General features: G+C 37.2%; 1 protein-coding gene across 1 annotated transcript in view; it reads right to left on the bottom strand.

Annotated features, from left to right (window-relative positions):
- stet (stem cell tumor) overlaps positions 1–20,966 on the bottom strand; it is a 319,583-nt gene that overhangs the window by 61,228 nt on the left and 237,389 nt on the right. Inside the window, exon 6 of the mRNA XM_012289938.2 lies at positions 121–238. Coding sequence (XP_012145328.2) covers positions 121–238 — 118 coding nt within the window. The remainder of the gene's footprint in view (positions 1–120; positions 239–20,966) is intronic.

Raw genomic sequence — 20,966 nt, 5'->3', positions numbered from 1 at the left:
TCGGTGTACGTGTTTCCATTAAAGATTTATTAGTAACGGGTCACGTGGCGAGATCAAAGATGGAAAATTATATAGCAATTTATGTATCTGCATTACAAACAATAATCTCTATCTACTAACCTCGACGAGGGTGATGAGGATGATAAAGAGAGGCGGTGGGCAACACGTGTAATGATCAGCGTAGTATTTCCGGTCCCTTTCCTCCGTAAGGAATTCATCGCCGATCATGCGGACCATCCTGCAAACAAGAAAATAACCTGTATTGACTTTCCTGCATCTTTTTATATCCGAATAGATATTTATGCTCTTCCGCTTTAAACTTTTATTCAAACGACTGTTATTTGCTTTCTATACTTTCTACCATTTTTCAATATTTCAATTTTTTAAGAGATGTATACTGAAATGTTTGAGTTTTTGAGTACTTAAGTATCCGAGTGTTTGAGTATTTGAATATTTGAATGATTGAATACTAGAATACTTGAGTATTTGAATACTTCAGTGATTGAATACTTGAGTGATTGAATGTTTGAATGATTCAATACTTGAGTGATTGAATATTTGAGTGATTGAATACTTGAATGATTGAATACTTGAGTGATTGAATATTTGAGTGATTGAATATTTGAGTGATTGGATATTTGAGTGACTGAATATTTGAGTGATTGAATATTTGAGTGACTGAATACTTGAGTGATTGAATATTTGAGTGATTGGATATTTGAGTGACTGAATATTTGAGTGATTGAATATTTAAGTGATTGAATATTTGAGTGATTGGATATTTGAATGATTGAATACTTGAGTGATTGAATACTTGAGTGATTGAATACTTGAGTGATTGAATACTTGAGTGATTGAATACTTGAGTGATTGAATATTTGAGTGACTGAATACTTGAGTGATTGAATATTTGAGTGATTGAATACTTGAGTGATTGAATATTTGAGTGATTGAATACTTAAGTGATTGAATATTTGAGTGATTGAATATTTGAGTGATTGAATACTTGAATGATTAAATACTAGAGTGACTAGAGTGACTGACTGAGTGGTTGAATACTTGAGTGACTGAATATTTGAATAATGAAACCAGCAAATGATGAATATATAAATTCGCAAATCCTTTCCCTATATCACCGATATCCGTACAGTGGTCAATCACGTGACAGTAGCTACGCACCAGAAACAGTACGTATACACAGTTATAATACTGAAAGCGATATTTCATCGACATTCGAATCTGTTGCATGAAATACCGATACACATATATCTTTCTTTTTGGATACCATACCGGCGCCAGAAAATTTTCCGATTTGTTAAACTGATACGACGTATCGATACATTTAATTTTAGAGCTGAAATATTTTTTACCCGCTCGGACAGCCTGCACACCGAGCGAACGTGCTAGAGCAAACGTGTGTTCTTTGCGAATGTGTTTACTCGATGTGCACCAGCTCGACACTCACTTTTCATATAAATACGAAGCACGAGCAAATACGCGATCTTCACGAATGATCGCTCGATAAATACGAAAAAACAAGCCCGTGATGATAGGTGCTGTAAAGATACGTGAAAGTAACGGCTTTAAGTGTAAATATGGTTGCTCTTTAATGTTGTCGAAAGATTTAGTAATTTTTTAATGTGGAAGGACCAAAGTTTCTGTAAAGGGCCATATAGCGAGAGTGGCCTGTAGAGTAATAATTATCTGACGCTACTTATGCACAACTAATTTCTATTAATGTATTAATTTATTTTTTACCGATATCAACGGTGATAAACTTTCCTCTCTTTATATTGCCATTTTCCTATAACTCCACAATTATACAAAATTACTGTACATCACATAAATAACAAAATATCCAAATTTATATTTTTACGTAACCTAACATAACCTAACAGTTAATGTAAACTTTCCTCTCATTATATTGCCATTTTCTTATAACTCCATAATTATTCAAAATTACTGTACATCACATAAATAACAAAATATCCAAATTTGTACTGGTACCTAGCCTAACAACTGCTGTAAACTTTCCTCTCCTTATATCGCCATTTTCCTATAACTCCATAATTATTCCAAATACTTGTACATCAGATAAACATAAAAATATCCAAATTCGCAATTGTACGTCAGTATCATTAACAAAACTATAAAAGCATAGAAGTGTTCGAAAGAGATCATCATATGCATTATAGCAAATCGTTCAGCTATCGCGGTAGAATTATTAAAATGATCAGTTGCTGGAGGATATTCACGAACTAATCGTCGTTGGCCTGCAGCGATTTTCGCGTTAAGGAATATAACTGCGAACCCTCGTTAATCGTTGCCCGAGGGCGGCGAAATAACGAGAAATTAACTTTACCGATTCGACTTCGCCACGAAAAAGAAGAAGAAATACTTTCTCGCGATTATGATTGACTCTTGCCATCTACAGAGTTTCCCTCATTATTTCCGTCTGTATATATCTCACTGTACCCTTTCAACTGTTAATCACTGGCAATTTACTGCCTTCTATCCGCACCATATATCGCCGGTTAATGAACTCTCGCAAACAATTTTTTTTTTTAATAATACTATTATAAGGGACACTATTTTATTATAAAATATATTATTATTGTTACTAAATTTATTTATTATTATATATTGTTAAATATTTATTATAACATATTATTATAGTTTTGTTATTATTAGTGTAGTTACATGTTTATTATTATTGTTGCACGTATAAATTTATCATTATTTATTATTATTTTTATAATTATATCTTAATGTTATTTAATGAGTATAGTGTTAGTAGTATTTCAGTTTAGTTATAAAATGTCTCTAAATATAATTTTCATAAACATGTAATTATTAAAAAAAGTGGGTAAACTCGTTCGTTAGGTCCACGCTCGATAATTCCCGTGGCCCATTAATATCACTTGACCCCCTCCCGTTTTTGTCGCAGCTTCGCAGAAACCTATTCCGTCGTTCCCTTGATCTCTATATTATTCTGTAATTAGTCTTGATTCTCATTTCTTTAATATCTTTGTGTTCCCCGCCTTTTTCTCCATACCAGCTGTTTTGTTCGTTCTGCTCCACTTTTTCCAAGCCGTTGTTTCCTTCGTCTTTCTCGTTAATTCCTCCTTTCCTTTTTTTCCCCCTCCTCCCTTTTTCTTTTTTAATATCATCCTTCGTACCGGCTCTATTCCCCTCCCTCCTCTAATTGCTCTTTTCTCATACACCCTTGTTCAGCCGCGCTCCTACCCTCGAGTCAATGGAAACAAGGAGATAGTTTATATCCGATACCACAAACGTGCTAGATGTTATGGATAGTGCACTGAGTTACGGGCCAATATTTCTTCATAATTATTCCACGGTGCATGAGATACTGCAGAGACCGGAGCATCTGTGCGTGCCTTAGTTGCATACGCTGCCTCGTTTCGTGCTCCTCTTTTTTTCTCCGTTAAAGAACTTGTCTCCTTTAATTTTTCTTCTGCCGACTTCGAAATGCCGAAAACTTGTGGAAAACGATTACAAACGGATACGACTTTAGAAAGGAAAAATTCTCTCGGGGATAGAAACTACGACTTTAAGGAGCAAGAAATAACTGAGGAAGAAGAAATTGAAGAATTATTGTTTTGCATTATTTTTCTATAGTTTTAGTTTTTATTTAAATTCGAGGATTACGGTTTTGAATTTGGCGCCAAATTTCAAGCATTTAACGCAGTCAGTAAGGACATTTAGAAGCATTTTTTATGTTTTAAGCTCATGTCGTGTGAAGTCACTTTCAAATTTGCCGCCAAAGTAGAAACAATTTTATTGACGTTCAAATTTGCCGCCAAAGTAGACGCAATTTTATTGGCGCTCAAATGTGCCGCCAAAATCAAAAGGTTAATGTCAGTAAATTTAACTAGCTTGTAATGTTTGATGATAATTCACGAATGACCTGAAATAGTGCATGCACTTAACCGGTAAATATCGGGCAGATAATTATAAGACTGGTAATTACCTAAAAGGTAATTACAGGGGTGGTAAATTATCTGAGAGGTAATTGTAATGAGAGGTAGCACATTATGTACTACGTATCTCATTGCCTCCAGGACAAAATTTATTAATGTCAAATCAAATTTATATATTAATTAATTGAAATGAATAAACGATATGCAGAAAATAAATTAATTAAAAATTGAAATGACCTAATATTATCTATATATTCATTGGTTACTATAAAACTGCAATGTGTCTTTAATATAACAACGATTAAAAAATAATAATAATAACAGTAAAATTATCATTTATTTTCTATATAACTCTTTTATATTTTTAACAAAACAGAGTCGCAATATATTATTTAAAAAAACAAGCAGTAAAATAAAAAATGAATTAACAATTAAACTAAAAGAACACTTACGTATGAATAAGAAAATGATTGCACAAGTTTCCTGAGGATCCGATTATAACACCGACAGAACAGAAACTAAATCGCGTCGTTAAAAAGAAGACGACGAAACCGATATTCAGTTATTTGATTGGTTGCCATGCAACATGTAACAATATGTTTGATAGTATAGCGATTTAATGAAACAGTAAATGTGTTACGTCCGAGGAAAATTTACGGAGAGTATGTACACGATATGGATACACATTAACACGCTGTGAACGAACCATTTTATTGCTAATTATACTCAAGAGCATAATAAGCAATATACAACTTGAAATACTGTTTGCAATTATATTGGTTTTCATGCGCGTTATAAATTTCAAACTTCTAAATCTGCAAATGGCAAGTTCTAAACTTTTAACTGAACTAATCTGGGTGGTAATTTGACAATTTATGGATGTTTAACGTTGTGAATGTTGGGAGTTTTGGTATTTTTGTAGTTTTTGGGGGAAATTTGGATATTTAGAAAATTAAGGATGGATTCAAAGTTTAGATACTCAGTTTTCTAGTTTCAAATTCTCCAAATTCTCAATTTTCCACTTTCGAATTCCATGAATTCTCAATCCTCCATTTTTAGATCCCCGAATTCCTAAATTCCCAACTTTTAAGGTCCCACCTTCTAAATTCCCAACTTCCTAAATTCCCAACTCCCTAATTTCCCAACACCTAAATTCCCAACTTTCTAATCTCTGAACCTTCTAATTTCCCAACTTCTTAATTCTCAACTCCCTAAATTCCCAAATTCTTAAATTCCCTACTCCCTAAATTCCTATCTCCTAAATCCCCAACTTCTAATTTCCCAACTTCCTAATCTCCCAATCTTCTAATTTCCCAACACCTAAATTCCCAACTTCCTAATCTCCCAACCTTCTAATTTCCCAACTCCCTAATTTCCTGACACCTAAATTCCCAACTTCCTAATCTCCCAACCTTCTAATTTCCCAACTCCCTAATTTCCTGACACCTAAATTCCCAACTTCCTAATCTCCCAACCTTCTAATTTCCCAACTCCCTAATTTCCTGACACCTAAATTCCCAACTTCCTAATCTCCCAACCTTCTAATTTCCCAACTCCTAAATTCCCAACTCCCTAAATTCCCACCTTCTAAATTCCCAACTCCCTAAATTCCTATCTCCTAAATTCCTAAATTTCCAACTCCCAAGTTCCAAAATTTCAATTTCTCTAAATTCCCCGCAGCAGCCACGCACCGTGCCCATCGCACTATCCCAGCTCGCCTACAAAACTATTTCCCATCCCCATTCAAGAATCCTCGAAACAAACAAATTTCGAAACAATTCCCAGCGTTTCGTTTCTCACGGGTATTCGTCGTCCGTGAAACGGCGCGAGCTCGGTGACAAGGCGCACGGTCAGAGCGGCGAAATATGGTCGTAAAAAGTAGAAAGCAAAGAAGAAGACGAAGTAAAAAAAAGATAAAATGGTGATCTCGAATGCAGAGTGGGTCCCCGTGTGCTGCGCTCGCTAGCTCGCAGCTCCGTAGGCGCACATCTAATTGCTAGTGCGCCTCGAGACACCGTAGATCGCACGAGCGATTTCCAATTAGCGATGTGACTGATATACCTGGGTTCAAGGAAACGAGAAAGGGGTCGTCTACTCTGTTTCTCTCGCTTCCTCCATTCGCGAGCACAGGTGGCGTGCTTGACGTCCGCCACGCTTCTCTGCAACGCCGTCTGGAACAAGATGGAACGCGACCAACGGAGAAAGAGATAGGCCGAGAAATAGCCGGCTTCAAGGATACTGATTAATTGCATCGGCTAGGTATATTGAACCTTCGTTATTAACCCTCACAATGGCCGAACAGACACGCTAATTGATCGAGCATACGGAAAATTGCCGCGTCCCGCCATTTTTTCAACGGAACATTCCCTCTGTATCTATTTACCACGCCGAATTATTGCTTTATTAACCGACTTTGGAACAGGGGTTCACAATTTTAATGAATTCGTGCTTTATTTAGCCACCTCTGCTTCTCAATTTCATGCTTTCTAATTAGTATCTTTGTAACAGTGGTTCTCAACTCGTTGTACACTGTATAAGTGAATCAATGTTTTTTTAACTGACTTATTTTTCAGTAGAACTTAGGAGTAATGGTTCTCAACTCGTTCTACACTGTGTAAGTGAAGTAGTGTTTTGTCAGTAAACTTGTCTTTGAATAATTTAGTACTTCTGTAGCTTATAAACAGTAGCTTATAAGTTAATTTATAAACAGTGGCTCTCAACTTATTGTACACTGTGTAAGTGAAGTTGTGTTTTGTCAGTAAACTTGTCTTTGAATAATTTAATACTTCTGTAGCTTATAAACAGTAGCTTATAAGCTAACTTATAAACAGTGGCTCTCAACTTATTGTACACTGTGTAAGTGAAGTTGTGTTGTCAGTAAACTTGTCTTTGAATAATTTAGTACTTTTGTAGTTTACAAAATTTAACAGTAGTTTATAAGTTAATTTATAAACAGTGGCTCTCAACTCGTTCTACACTGTGTAAGTGAAGTTGTGTTTTGTCAGTAAACTTGTCTTTGAATAATTTAATACTTCTGTAGCTTATAAAGAGTAGCTTATAAGTTAATTTATAAACAGTGGCTCTCAACTTATTGTACACTGTGTAAGTGAAGTTGTGTTTTGTCAGTAAACTTGTCTTTGAATAATTTAATACTTCTGTAGCTTATAAACAGTAGCTTATAAGCTAACTTATAAACAGTGGCTCTCAACTTATTGTACACTGTGTAAGTGAAGTTGTGTTGTCAGTAAACTTGTCTTTGAATAATTTAGTACTTTTGTAGTTTACAAAATTTAACAGTAGTTTATAAGTTAATTTATAAACAGTGGCTCTCAACTTATTGTACACTGTGTAAGTGAAGTTGTATTTTGTCAGTCAACTTGTCTTTGAATAAGTTAGTACTTCTGTAACTTATAAAGAGTAGCTTATAAGTTAATTTATAAACAGTGGCTCTCAACTTATTGTACACTGTGTAAGTGAAGTTGTGTTTTGTCAGTAAACTTGTCTTTGAATGATTTAGTACTTCTGTAGCTTATAAACAGTAGCTTATAAGCTAACTTACAAACAGTGGCTCGCAACTCGTTCTACACTGTGTAAGTGAAGTTGTGTTTCGTCAGTAAACTTGTCTTTGAATAATTTAGTACTTCTGTAACTTATAAACAGTAGCTTATGAGCTAACTTATAAAGAATGGTTCTCAACTTATTGTCCACAGTATAAGTGAAGTTCTGTAACTTATAAATAGTGGCTCTCAACTCATTCTACACTATATAAGTGAATCACTGTCCTGTTAACTTGTATTAACCAATAATTACAGAAATAACGATGTATTAGTTATTACGAAAGCAGTAAAATACTCGAAATACTTTAATTAACCATAAAATATTAATATAAAAAAAAATTTGTGCAAGATCAAAGGAAAAAATTTCAGCTGAAATAAAAGTTGTGGAAAGTTTCACGCACAGAGAGGAAAAAGGTTGAAGGAAAATTCATCGTTTTCGCGCAAACGTTAAATAAAACAGCGGAGTAAATTGTTTGAAAAAGTTGGCAGAACTGCTTGCGAAGTTACTTAACCAACTCGAAATTCCGAACTTCTCGTCCAGACGATCGAGTAAGTTATCGCGTCACGTAATACCGCGAACGAAGGCACAGGGGACGAAAACCAAGCAAGATGTAATCGTTCTTTTATATTCTCAACGCCCGCAAGTGACTTTTCCTCGTTTCTCACACTTTCTTCGCTTCTTCAACAGGGATAGGCCATTCCAAAACTAAATTTCGAAAAATTTCGCAAAAGGGAAGTAGAACATAGAGATTACATTTTTAATATTTTAGTCTCTCAGAATTTTCAATTTGACAATTTTCTAATTAACAAAATTTTCAAGTGTATAAAATTCTCCATTTATTAAATTTTTCAAGCCTTTTGAACTTTCAATATTTTCAGTCGCCAGGTGTTCAAACTTAAAATTTTTCCAATTCTGAATTTTCCATAAAACATTAATAATACTTCAAATCAACAGAAAAAAATTGAAATATACTGCATTAAAGAATATGCAGTTAAAGAACGTGGAATTAAACAACAGGCGATTATAGAGAAGATACGAATTAACCTCGTACTACGAATTTATTTCGCCGTGAAAGCAAACAGTAGCGAACTTTCATCAGAAATTGCACAATATTTATTTCCACTGCCGGTTAATCCCCCGGTAGAAAAAGATCCAAAAAAACTGGGAATAGTTCATTTTCTCTTACACATTCCCACGCGGATTTATTGCGAATTACGTGTCAGCACAGCTTTACCATTATAGGCACATCAGTTTTCGATAGTACATGTATGTACACATTCAGAAGAATTATCTGGCTACTTATCCTCTATACGTGTCTTCATACAACGAATTCTAAGAGATAAGTAGTCCTTAAACCGATTTTACTCATCCCTGATCAAAGCCGCCATGAAATCGAATCGTTCGATGATCTACTTCCTCTGCAGATTGAATATCGGATACAATGTATAGGGTGCTTCATGTTATTCGGTCCATATTCCCCATTCTCAAGGTTCCAATTCCATATTCCCCAAATTCTCAAGGTTCCTATTCCATATTGCCCAAACTCTCAAGGTTCCAATTCCAAATTCCTCAAATTCTCAAGGTTCTAATTCCATATTTTCCAAATTCTCAAGGTTCCAATTCCATATTCCCCAAATTCTGAAGGTTCCAATTCCATATTCTGCAAATTCTCAAGGTTCCAATTCCATATTCCCCAAATTCTCAAGGTTCCAATTCCATATTCCCCAAATTTTCAAAGTTCCAATTCCAAATTCCCCAAATTCTCAAGGTTCCAATTCCAAATTCCCCAAATTCTCAAGGTCCCAATTTCGAATTTCCCAAATTCTCAAGGTTCCAAATCCATATTCACCAAATTCTCAAGGTTCCAATTCCAAATTCCCCAAATTCTCAAGGTTCCAATTCCAAATTCCCCAAATTCTCAAGGTCCCAATTTCGAATTTCCCAAATTCTCAAGGTTCCAAATCCATATTCACCAAATTCTCAAGGTTCCAATTCCAAATTCTCCAAATTCTCAAGGTTCCAATTCCAAATTCCCCAAATTCTCAAGGTTCCAATTCCATATTTCCCAAATTCTCAAGGTTCCTATTCCAAATTCCTTGAATTCTCAAGGTTCCAATTCCAAATTCCCCAAATTCTCAAGGTTCCAATTCCATATTCCCCAAATTCTCAAGGTTCCAATTCCATATTCCCCAAATTCTCAAGGTTCCTATTCCAAGTTCCCCAAATTCTCAAGGTCCCAACTCCCAAATTTCCAATTCCAAAATTCCCACCTTCTAAATTCCCAACTCTGTAATTTTCCAACTACCTAAATTCCCACCTTCTAAATTCCCAACTCTCTAATTTCCCACCTTCTAAATTCCCAACTCTCTAATTTCCCACCTACCTAAATTTCCACCTTCAAAATTCCCACCTTCCTAAATCCCCACCTCCTAAAATCTCACCTCCCAAATTCCCAACTCCCCAAATTCCCACCTTCTAAATACCCAAATTTATCCTCTTTTGCACCACAAAAGAGAACTACTCAGGTATTAACACAGCTCTCGCAGTTGAACATACGGCAGTTAAGATTTCGTCGAAAGATACCAGATAATTCTAGAGTTTCATTAATTCTAGAGCGCAGAATTTACCGTCGAAGTTGTAGAAAACTTTACTCTGGCCAATGACCATTTCCTCTATCGTATATCGTTTCCTTTCGTACCTTCATTCCCCTTGTCTCTACCTATTTATCGATCTCTATTTGTCTTTTTTAGTAGTCGCCCTCCTCCTGCATCGCTTCCCTCGGACGCGGTTGAAGTAATCGCAGGATAGAGGAAAATTGTTCCTTCGTACAATAATGTCTTTACTTAGCATTGTATTCCTTCTGTTCGTTCTCTCTGGGCCGACGAGTAATCGGAAAAATCCTATCGAATCTCTGACGTGCTCCATCCACCGAGATATTCGTTGATAGGATATCTTTTTTGCGGAGATATATCGGTGTTGATTCAATGAGCAAAGAAGACCCTTCGGGAGCTCTCTACAGATTGCGATTTACTTATCGAGCTAGTGTACTCGTAGGACTTGTTATATTCGAGTGGAGACAATGTTCAAGATAATTCTTGGATCTAGATAATTTTTTAACAGTACTAAAGTTCACTTATTTTGTGGAGTCATGATTTTATGAATATTTGTTCGTCTTTGAACGCACAACCCTAAGCGTCAGAATGCAGCAATTTTAGATTGTTTAGTTTGGACAAGTATGGCTGACATGTTGTCATCGAAATCGAGACACGTATAGTTGTAATGGAATTAAAAGATTACAGCGTGTGTGCATTCGTGTCATTGATCGGTAGCTTGCACTTGACACGAAAGGACGGTCTGACCACAACGCGCCATACTACTCGCCATAGTCTGCCCGCACAGAGTCCAGTGCCCCAAAGGTCTGTCCCGACAGGGTTAACCCCGTAATTGTTAGGTCAAATTTTGTAGCACGACAATTTTGGGATTTGGTCGGTTGGGGAGGTGGGAAGCTGAAAATTTGGATATTTGGGATTCTGGGAATTTAGGGAGTTGGGAATTTAGGAAATTGGGAAATTAAGAAGGTGGGAATTTAGAGAGTTTGGTGATTAGGAAGTTGGGAAATTAGAAGGTGGGGCATTAGGAAGTTGGGAAATTAGGAAGATGGGAATTTAGAGAGTAGGGAATTTAGAAAGTTGGGAGATTAGGAAGATGGGAAATTAGAAGGTGGGGCATTAGGAAGTTGGGAAATTAGGAAGATGGGAATTTAGAGAGTAGGGAATTTAGGAAGCTGGGAATTTAGAGAGTTGGGAATTTAGGAAGTTGGGAATTTAGAGAGTTGGGAGATTAGGAAGTTGGGTAATTAGAAGGTGGGGCATTAGGAAGTTGGGAAATTAGAACGATGGAAATTTAGAGAGTTGGGAATTTAGGAAGTTGGGAATTTAGAGAGTTGGGAGATTAGGAAGTTGGGAAATTAGAAGGTTGGGAGATTAGGAAGTTGGGAAATTAGAAGGTGGAGCATTAGAAAGTTGGAAAATTAGAAAGTTGGAAAATCAGTAAGCTGGAAAATTGAGAAGTTGTGAAATTAGGAAGTTGGGTAATTAGAAGGAAATAGCAAAATTAGAAACTGCATCCCAACCTGCATCCCCCAAATCAAATATTCTGCCTAAAAAATGAAATCTATTAAATTCTGAAAATAAAACCTTGATTAAATCGAAACTAGCAATAGTCACATCTCCAGCATCCTCCCGCACTCCTATCTCTCATTTCCCCTCATTTCCGACACTAAGGAAAGTGTACGTGTCGCAGCGAAGTGTGCGAACACAGAAAAACATCGGAGCAAGTGACAAGAGGACAGTATCCTTTTTTTACGAGCAACTGTTGGATGGCGAAGTACGTTTACGAGCTTATGGCAGGACGTGCACCGGCACCACTTAACAGCGTAGACAGCTGCACGTAGTCCAAGCACGTGTCCTTACCTGCCAGAAGTCAATTTCCTTCTTCGAGAAACTTCTTTCTTCGCTAGTTTTCTTTAGATCTTCTTTACCACTATCTAGTTGCAGTATTCGTTTCTCGGACATCTTCATCCTTCGTTTATACCTGGATCCATACTGTCCTTTCAATTGGTTAGTCTCATCTTTGCTATTCGATCTGTGTATGAGGTAATTCCTGTAAATACTTTGGGAATTTATGGGGAATTTGGTGTTGATGGTACATGGATTATGTTCATGGACCTATCATGTGGACCTACCATGTGGACCTATCATCTGAACCTATCACATGGACCTCTCATGTGAACCTATCATATAGACCTCTCATGTGTACCTATCATATGGACCTCTCATGTGAACCTATCATATGGACCTATCTTCTGGACCTATCATCTGAACCTATCACATGGACCTCTCATGTGAACCTATCATATAGACCTCTCATGTGTACCTATCATGTGTACCCATCATGTGGATCTATCATATGAACCTCTCATGTGGATCTATCATATGAACCTCTCATGTGGACCTATCATGTGGACCTATCATATGGACCTCTCATGTGAACCTATCATGTGGACCTATCATCTGAACCTATCATCTGTGTGATGCTAAGATGGTTCATGATAATTGTGATGATTATTGATCAAACTTCTTTATCACTAGATTAGTTATCACATCTAGTAGTTCAAGAAAGGAGGTACATGTGATGTTAGCCTCACATGTCCAATTGCCCTCCACATATGTCCCTCAGCTTATAGCCTACTATGAACATTATGTGATCTCAACCTTCCTCAATGTGATCATAAGAAGATTCACAAGGATACTGAAGTCTATCACTGATTGAACAAATTCATTCAACCTAGATGTGGATGTTCCTATGTCCTTACCAACCATATTCCACATATGCCCTATGTCTGCCATGACTATCATGTGGATTCAGCTGGTTTCTTCAGTGTGATCATAAGATGATTCTCAAAGAAGCTGAAGACTATTGCTGATTAATATGACTAATTCACCAATCCCATTAAGCATCCCCATATGTGGATGCCACACGTCCATATGTGGACATCCACACCTGTACACCTAAGCCTGACATATCCATACCTGTCCCCCAGTCCCCATCCACGTATAACCTCATCACAAGACAATTTAAAACACCCATATCAAAAAGGGCGATCGAGACAAATATTATTCTATTGTCCCAGAAAAACGTATGGGGGTTTTATGGGCATCGCGACGTATCCGTGCGAGCGATTCTCGAAACACAGGGCATTAAACGACTTTACGGTCGTTTCGGTGAAAATCTTGTTTCCCCGACGGACATAGTTGTGGCCTGGCTACGTTTGATTTATCGCGAAATTTCCCCTGTATTCCCTGCGGGAATACAGCTGGAGGACGTCCAGATGTGTGCGCGCGCGAGTACGGAGTCCTAATAATCTAATATACCGCGACCGACCTGAGCACAATTTCATGCTTTCTCGGGCATGCGGCGCACCCCTAACTCCTCTGCGATCAAACGTCCTTCCATCTCACGTTCCCTTATCCCTCTAACCCTCTGTCTTTCATTCGCCTTCTCGGTTACCGCCTAACCCTGTCTCCCTTTCTATCCCTTCGCTTGAAATATGTATGTACGCATGGTTTATTATTGCGCGACGAATGTTTTGGAACTGAATGCTTAAGTAACGTGTGTTCGGGATGTTAGGGAAGATGCTTGGGGATTTTTTGGGTGGCGGGATGCTTTGAGGATGGGTGGGATTTTGGGTTTATAGGTTTTTGGAATTTTTGGTTTTTTGAGTTTTGGAGATTTTGGGTTTATGGGATTTGGGGTTTTTGGAATTTGGGGTTTTTAGGATTTGGGGTTTTTGGAATTTGGGGATTTTGGAATTTGGGGATTTTGGAATTTGGGGATTTTGGAATTTGAGATTTTTGAAAGTTGGGAGTTTTGGAATTTGGGATTTTTGGAATTTGGGATTTGTGGGATTTGGGATTTTTGGAATTTGGGATTTGTGGGATTTGGGATTATTGGAATTTGGGATTTTTGGAATTTGGGGTTTTTGGAATTTGGGATTTTTGAAATTTGGGATTTGTGGAATTTGGAATTTTTGGAATTTGGAATTTTTGAAATTTGGGATTTGTGAAATTTGGGATTTGTGGAATTTGGAATTTTTGGAATTTGGGATTTTTGGAATTTGGGATTTGTGGGATTTGGGATTATTGGAATTTGGGATTTGTGGGATTTGGGATTTTTGGAATTTGGGATTTTTGGAATTTGGGATTTGTGGGATTTGGGATTATTGGAATTTGGGATTTGTGAGATTTGGGATTTTTGGAATTTGGGGTTTTTGGAATTTGGGATTTTTGAAATTTGGGATTTGTGGAATTTGGAATTTTTGAAATTTGGGATTTTTGGAATTTGGGATTTGTGGGAGAACCATTATATTGCAAGATTAATATAACCACGTCTACCAAAAAAACACTTTCATTGAAATCTATTTAAGAAACATCATAAAATTCCATTTGTCGTTAATTTCGTAAAACGAGTGAAGGTATTTTGAAACGTTTTATTTCCAATGGACGCCATCGGCTACATCAAAGAGAACTGTTCTTGAAAAGAATGTTCTCTGTCGAAATTTTATTGGAACATACGACACGTATGTTTCAAACCGAACGAAATCAAAAGAAACTTTTATTTTTCTACCTGGAGACATGTTTTACGCTGGAGAAATATTGTTAACTGTATCAAATAACATGGGAGGAAAAGTTCGAGCTGGAATGTAATAGATATAGTGTATTAAATATACTTGCTGTGATCAGGTGTTCAAAAATGTGCTATAGTATTCTTTGCTATGATATGGTATTATAACAATTGGTTTATTACAGAAATACATTAAAATTTAGTTAGTTTAGTATGTGTATTATACTGTAATATATGCTTTGAAGCACATTAATTTATATATAATATAATTTCGTATAAATATAGTATCAGTGTATAGTACGTCGTATAGATATACAGGGTGATACACAACTAGTGCTACAAATAGTGTAAATGGCGGTAGTGGACGTCTAAACAAGATCTCCCTTTGTAAAAACAGGGTTCGATATATATAAAGATATATACAATAAGCAGTACATACCCAAAATACAAAATCATAGATCTACAAAATGTAGAACCACACGTCTGACCAATAACAGTTCCGACTACTTGAAGCAATACGAAACGAATGAAGGGTAGATTTATACGATTCGTATCGAATATAAAACAGTTTCGTATCGGTTTCATTTCAACGAAAACACGGATGTTATCATTATATGTTCATCATACACAGTATGATACTCGATCAGTTAATAAAAAACAAGCGATCAATAGAGGTACATAACATCGCGCAAAAATATTTTTAACTGTACAAAATCTACGTACATTACCCAGAGAAAAATATCCACTTTCAACAACAAGAAAAATGTATCGACAGTTTACTTCGTATTATTTTAGACGAAGTGGGGTTTAGAGGATTTTGTAAGGATTTTAGTGGATATTGGAGAATGGCGGGATTTGAGGATTTGGGAAGTTTGAAATTGAAGGAATTGGGAATTTAGAAGGTGGGTATTTAGGTAGTTAGGAAATTAGGAAGTGGATATTTAGGTAGTTGAGAAATTAGGGAGTTTGGAATTTAGAAGGTGGGAATTTAGGTGCTGGGAAATTAGGAAGTAGGGAATTTAGGATGTGGGTATTTAGGTAGTTAGGAAGTTAGGAGGTGGATATTCAGATAGTTGAGAAATTAGGGAGTTTGGAATTTAAAAGGTGGGAAATTAGGAAGTAGGGAATGTATGACGTGGGTATTTAGGTAGTTAGGAAATTAGGAGGTGGATATTTAGGTAGTTGAGAAATTAGGGAGTTTGGAATTTAGAAGTCGGGAATTTAGGTGTTGGGAAATTAGGAAGTAAGGAATTTATGATGTGGGTATTTAGGAGTTGAGAATTTAGTAGGTGGGAATTTAAGAGCTGGATTTTAGAACTTGACAAAATATACAAAAAGCGTCCACAAGATTGACCTTAACAACCCACACCAAGGTCACGAAACTCCCCGACCCACTAGTAACCCAAAAAATGAACCCACTTGATATAAATATTCCCTCATCAACACGTAGCAACCTAAACGATTCAGCCACGCCACGTCTCTTTTTCCAAGAGGCTCTTCCGGGAGATTCCCTAGATTAATTAGCCACCCTGTAGGTAATTACACGTTCACCCTCGTCGACATTTACACGCTCGTACGAGGTTTCGTGGCTAGGAACGAAACGAGCGAGATCTCGCCGCAAGGATGAGAGGTACACACCGGGTATAAGTAGAGTGCGATGAAAGGGGGGTGTGCCAAAGGGCAAAGAGAGGGGCACGGGAGGAAAGAACGGGGCACGGGGATTACGGGAGAGAACCATACGGTTGGCGTGTACCAAGGATATTGGGCTATACGTCATACGTTGCATAGCTACGAGACCCCAAACGAGCTATTGTTCCTCGCGACGAAGTGTTTCTCCTCCTGCTCTCCTCTCATCCACTCGAAGCGAGCTATTTCGTGGCGTGTCATCCCGATAATTTTGGAAATTTCGTCGGTCGACTACCATCGCCCTGGGCTCGATTAATCGCGCCGCAAAATCGAACCATGCCCCTCGATTTTATGGCGCATCCCTTCTTTCGATGCGGACGTTTTCTCGACTTTCATTCTTCTTTTTTATTTTGTTTATTTGTGTGATTTGAAATTTTTTAACTTCGGAATTTTTGGGGGTTTGAATTAGTCAAGTGGTGATTTGATACTTTGGTAATTTGATGGATTGGTGACTTGATAACTTTGTAAGTTGATACTTTGGTCACTTGATACTTTGGTAACTTGATACCTTGATAATTTGATACCTTGGTAATTTGATACTTTGGTGACTTGGTAACGTTGTAACTTGATACTTTGGTCACTTGATACTTTGGTAACTTGATACCTTGGTAATTTGATACTCTGGTGACTTGATAACATTGTAACTTGATACTTTGGTGATTTGAAACCTTGGTAATTTGATACTTTGGTGACTTGGTAACGTTGTAACTTGATACTTTGGTCACTTGATACTTGGGTAACTTGATACCTTGGTAACTTGCTACTGTGGTGACTTGATAACATTGTAACTTGATACTTGGGTCACTTGATACTTTGGTAACTTGATACCTTGGTAATTTGATACTCTGGTGACTTGATAACATTGTAACTTGATACTTTGGTGATTTGAAACCTTGGTAATTTGATACTTTGGTGACTTGATAACATTGTAACTTGATACTTTGGTAACTTAATACCTTGGTAATTTGATACTTCGGTGACTTGATAACTCTGCAACTTGATACTTTGGTAATTTGATACTTTATTAACGTGATACATTGGCAATTTTGTTAACTGCTTATGTCCCCAACTCCCTACCTACCCAACTACCTATATCCCTAACTAGTCATACTCCCATCTCCCTATATCACCAGTTCTGCATCTCCACGTATCCCCAGATAAACAGTAACACATACCCCACTAAAATACTTGTAATTTACAATATTATAAACCTTGACTCCCTTAATCAAGTAATTTATCATTCCGCAAAAGATCAATCACCGTTTTCGTTAAGTAATACACCGCCTCACGCATAATGGCATAATGCGTTTCATTAAATAGAACGAATAATGCTGTTAGCGGGAAATCAATCTTTCCTCACACTGTGTAAACGCATCAACATATATACATACACACACAGTAAGAACAAGAATCAATATTCCTTCGCGTGTAATGTCACTTGCGTAGCTAGTAAGCTGATAATGATACATGACCATGATATAACCAATAACCATGGAGATAAGCGATCTTTGATAGATATAGGCAGCATATATTACGATCTGACAGCTCGTCTTGCGACCAGCAGACGGTGTTCGGGTTAAGGGGATTGTAGGATGTTTCTAATTTAGTAATCTTCGATGGTAATGGCGAAGGTGACCGCTGCAATAATAATCACACCGTTTACCTTCGTAATAATCTATGACCAGAAATCAACGGTGCATGCGCAAGTTTCGTGATACAATCTTGATTTAACCGGTGCCATTAGTTGATTGGAAATTTTCCTTATTGATTACAATATAGTCAAGGTGCAAATGTATTCAGTTAGGTGTAATTATATTTAGTATTCTATTTGCAGGAACATTGCAGGACATTCTTTAATTAAATTAATGTAAATAGTTATGTCTTTTGAATTTGGCGCCAAATTCGAATCGTTCAAAGTTAATAAAATATTAATTCATTTGGACATTACATAATTGTTCGAGGTGAGTTTCATAATAGTTGGTAACAAATTACTTAATAACTAATTTGTTTAAAGTCGGATGAATCAATGAATAAAATAAGATCGGTGCGCAGAAGAAATACGACCGTCTGACATATCGCACTCCACTACTACTTGCAACGCTTCACTGCCGCAGTAGAATCATCAATGCCAAGTCTGGCACGTGATAGAACTATTGAACCATGGACAATAGATGGCGCTACGGTCTTAATCCTTAGAAGATGGACGTTCCATTGAGAGGTTACGGTCATATGATCATTTTCATACACAACGACACGTTATTATGATTGTACACAATTTCAATGCTATCACAAATATGTCTACTTATACTCAAGTACACTGAGGTACATAAACATCACTAAAATTAAATAGAAGCCTATATAAATAAGTGAATAAGCATGTCACAAATTCATTAAAAATTCGATGACAAAATTTTACAAACTCAGACATGTTCATATGTAAAAAAATTCGACTGCCATAAATTAAACAGAACCTACTTAAAATCATAGTCCATCACAATCATCCTCCTAATGATTATTAGATTTAATAATTCTCCTAATTATTTATTTCAGAAAAGTGTCCCTTTTTTCAACTGAAAAAAGTCACGCTCGAAAAAACGGACGTGATTAGATAGACAAACAGATGTATAGTCTATGCGTAGTTTGCCATAGGATCGTACATCATCGGTTGGTCTGTGTCGGTTTAACCACCCTCACCGCCAGTTGCGCTCGGTTATTCGAACATGGTGAGCAAGTCAAAATGATTCAAGCATCGTGGTCACCGGTCGCGCTTGTCCGAGCAAACCTCGCCCATACTGTGTTGAAACATGGACAACTATTCTGTTCTATGACTAATCAAGCGCAATTATACCGGCGAATATAGACATTCATAGAAGAGTTTACATGGGACAGGTGAAAATAATTCTGTATTGTTCGTATTGCAATTATAACAAAAGTCTTTAAAAAAAATTTACAGTATTTTATACAAATCATGGGCGATAGTTTATACATATCATATGTTCATATGTGGACGTGCAAATTTATATTTTATTTTGTAGGGAATATTTTTTTATATTTAATGATATGTGATATTATTAAATTCTTAGGCTATGTATTTTTATGTGAATTGCTGTCAATGTCTATGTGCAGTGTTTGTGTACAGCTATGTATATTATACTACATATATGTAGTGTATGTGTGTATAAATATATGTAGTGTATGTGTATATACATATATGTAGTGTTTGTATATATGTACATATATGCAGTGTATGTTATACGAATATATGTAAAAATATTGCTGGTATAAATATCGAGAATGTTTCAAGATGGATAAAAATAGCGTAGACAGTCTGTCCAGCACTGTCCGCCATGTTGATCGGCCGACGAACGCCGAAGGAACACGAAGCTACCCGATGATGTAGTGTTTGTATATATGTACATATATGCAGTGTATGTGTATACGAATATATGTAAAAATACTGCTAGTATAAATATCGAGAATGTTTCAAAATGGATAAAAATAGCGTAGACAGTCTGTCCTGCACTGTCCGCCACGTTGATCAACCGACGAACGCCGAAGGAACACGAAGCTACCCGATGTACCCCCACTCCCTTCAACGTACCATACTACCGTCCCTGATACGACCAGTATATTTCTACCAAAAAGTAATTACAATTACCGCCATTTGCCGACACCGATTAAAGACAAAAGCCCCCAAAAATGCAAGCCAGCTGTAATACCGCGATAACGACGGAACGAAGTAGGCTAAAAACACGAATGGACTGTATTATCGATACAGAGCACGATCGAAGGACAAGCAACAAAGCCGTATTTCTCCGTGATCAGCGAAATCACAAGCTATAAAGACGCAATTGAAAGGCGAGGGTGAGGGGTGAACCGTGAGAATAACCGTCGAGTAGGTCCACTCGACGTTGGTCGACAGCTTGGACCTTCGACTCGGTATAAGCTGCCAGTACAGCAGTCAGAAACACCCTCTTGTAGACGCTGCGTCCATCGGGAAAGGCCGTGCAAAGCTGTCCTGTCGGTTAGCTAGCGTTCGGGGCTCGAAACGTCGAGGCGTACTGCGAGTAGGAAGCACGCTCTGCCGGCGTCCCGACGCTCGTTAGCGCCGGTAATTGTCACTTGTTAGGTGGCAGCTTGTCCTCTACCCGCTCACTCCCAGTTTTGCGTCAACTAGGTTTGTCGCTCGAAAAGCCTCGACCGAGAGCTTTTTCGGTTACGCTTCGCTGCAATTCTTGACCGACTATCGTCCACGAGTTGTCCTGTGTATGGCGAACACTCGGGGAAAATGTGACGAGAGCCTCGCGGCAGATAATTGACTTTTCAGGATTTGAAAGTGGACGAGTTTGAATTTGCCGCGCTGGGGGCGCTATCGTCGCCACGTGACTTCGGTTTCCCGCGCAAATACAAGTTATATGTTTAAGTTATTTATGTTAAAAGTTATGGAGGTCTCAAACTGTAAACTTCTACGGTATTTAAAAATCAATTCACGAATCTCAAAAGTTAGGAATAATTGTAAAATGTCTTTATGTGCCATGAATGTCTGGGGAAATTTTTTGTAGGAAACTTCCAATTAAACTTACGAGAAATGTACAGAAT

Source organism: Megachile rotundata, chromosome 16 (genome assembly GCF_050947335.1).
Source record: "Megachile rotundata isolate GNS110a chromosome 16, iyMegRotu1, whole genome shotgun sequence".
Lineage (NCBI taxonomy): Eukaryota > Metazoa > Arthropoda > Insecta > Hymenoptera > Megachilidae > Megachile > Megachile rotundata.
This window is presented reverse-complemented; position numbering and strand designations above follow the sequence as displayed.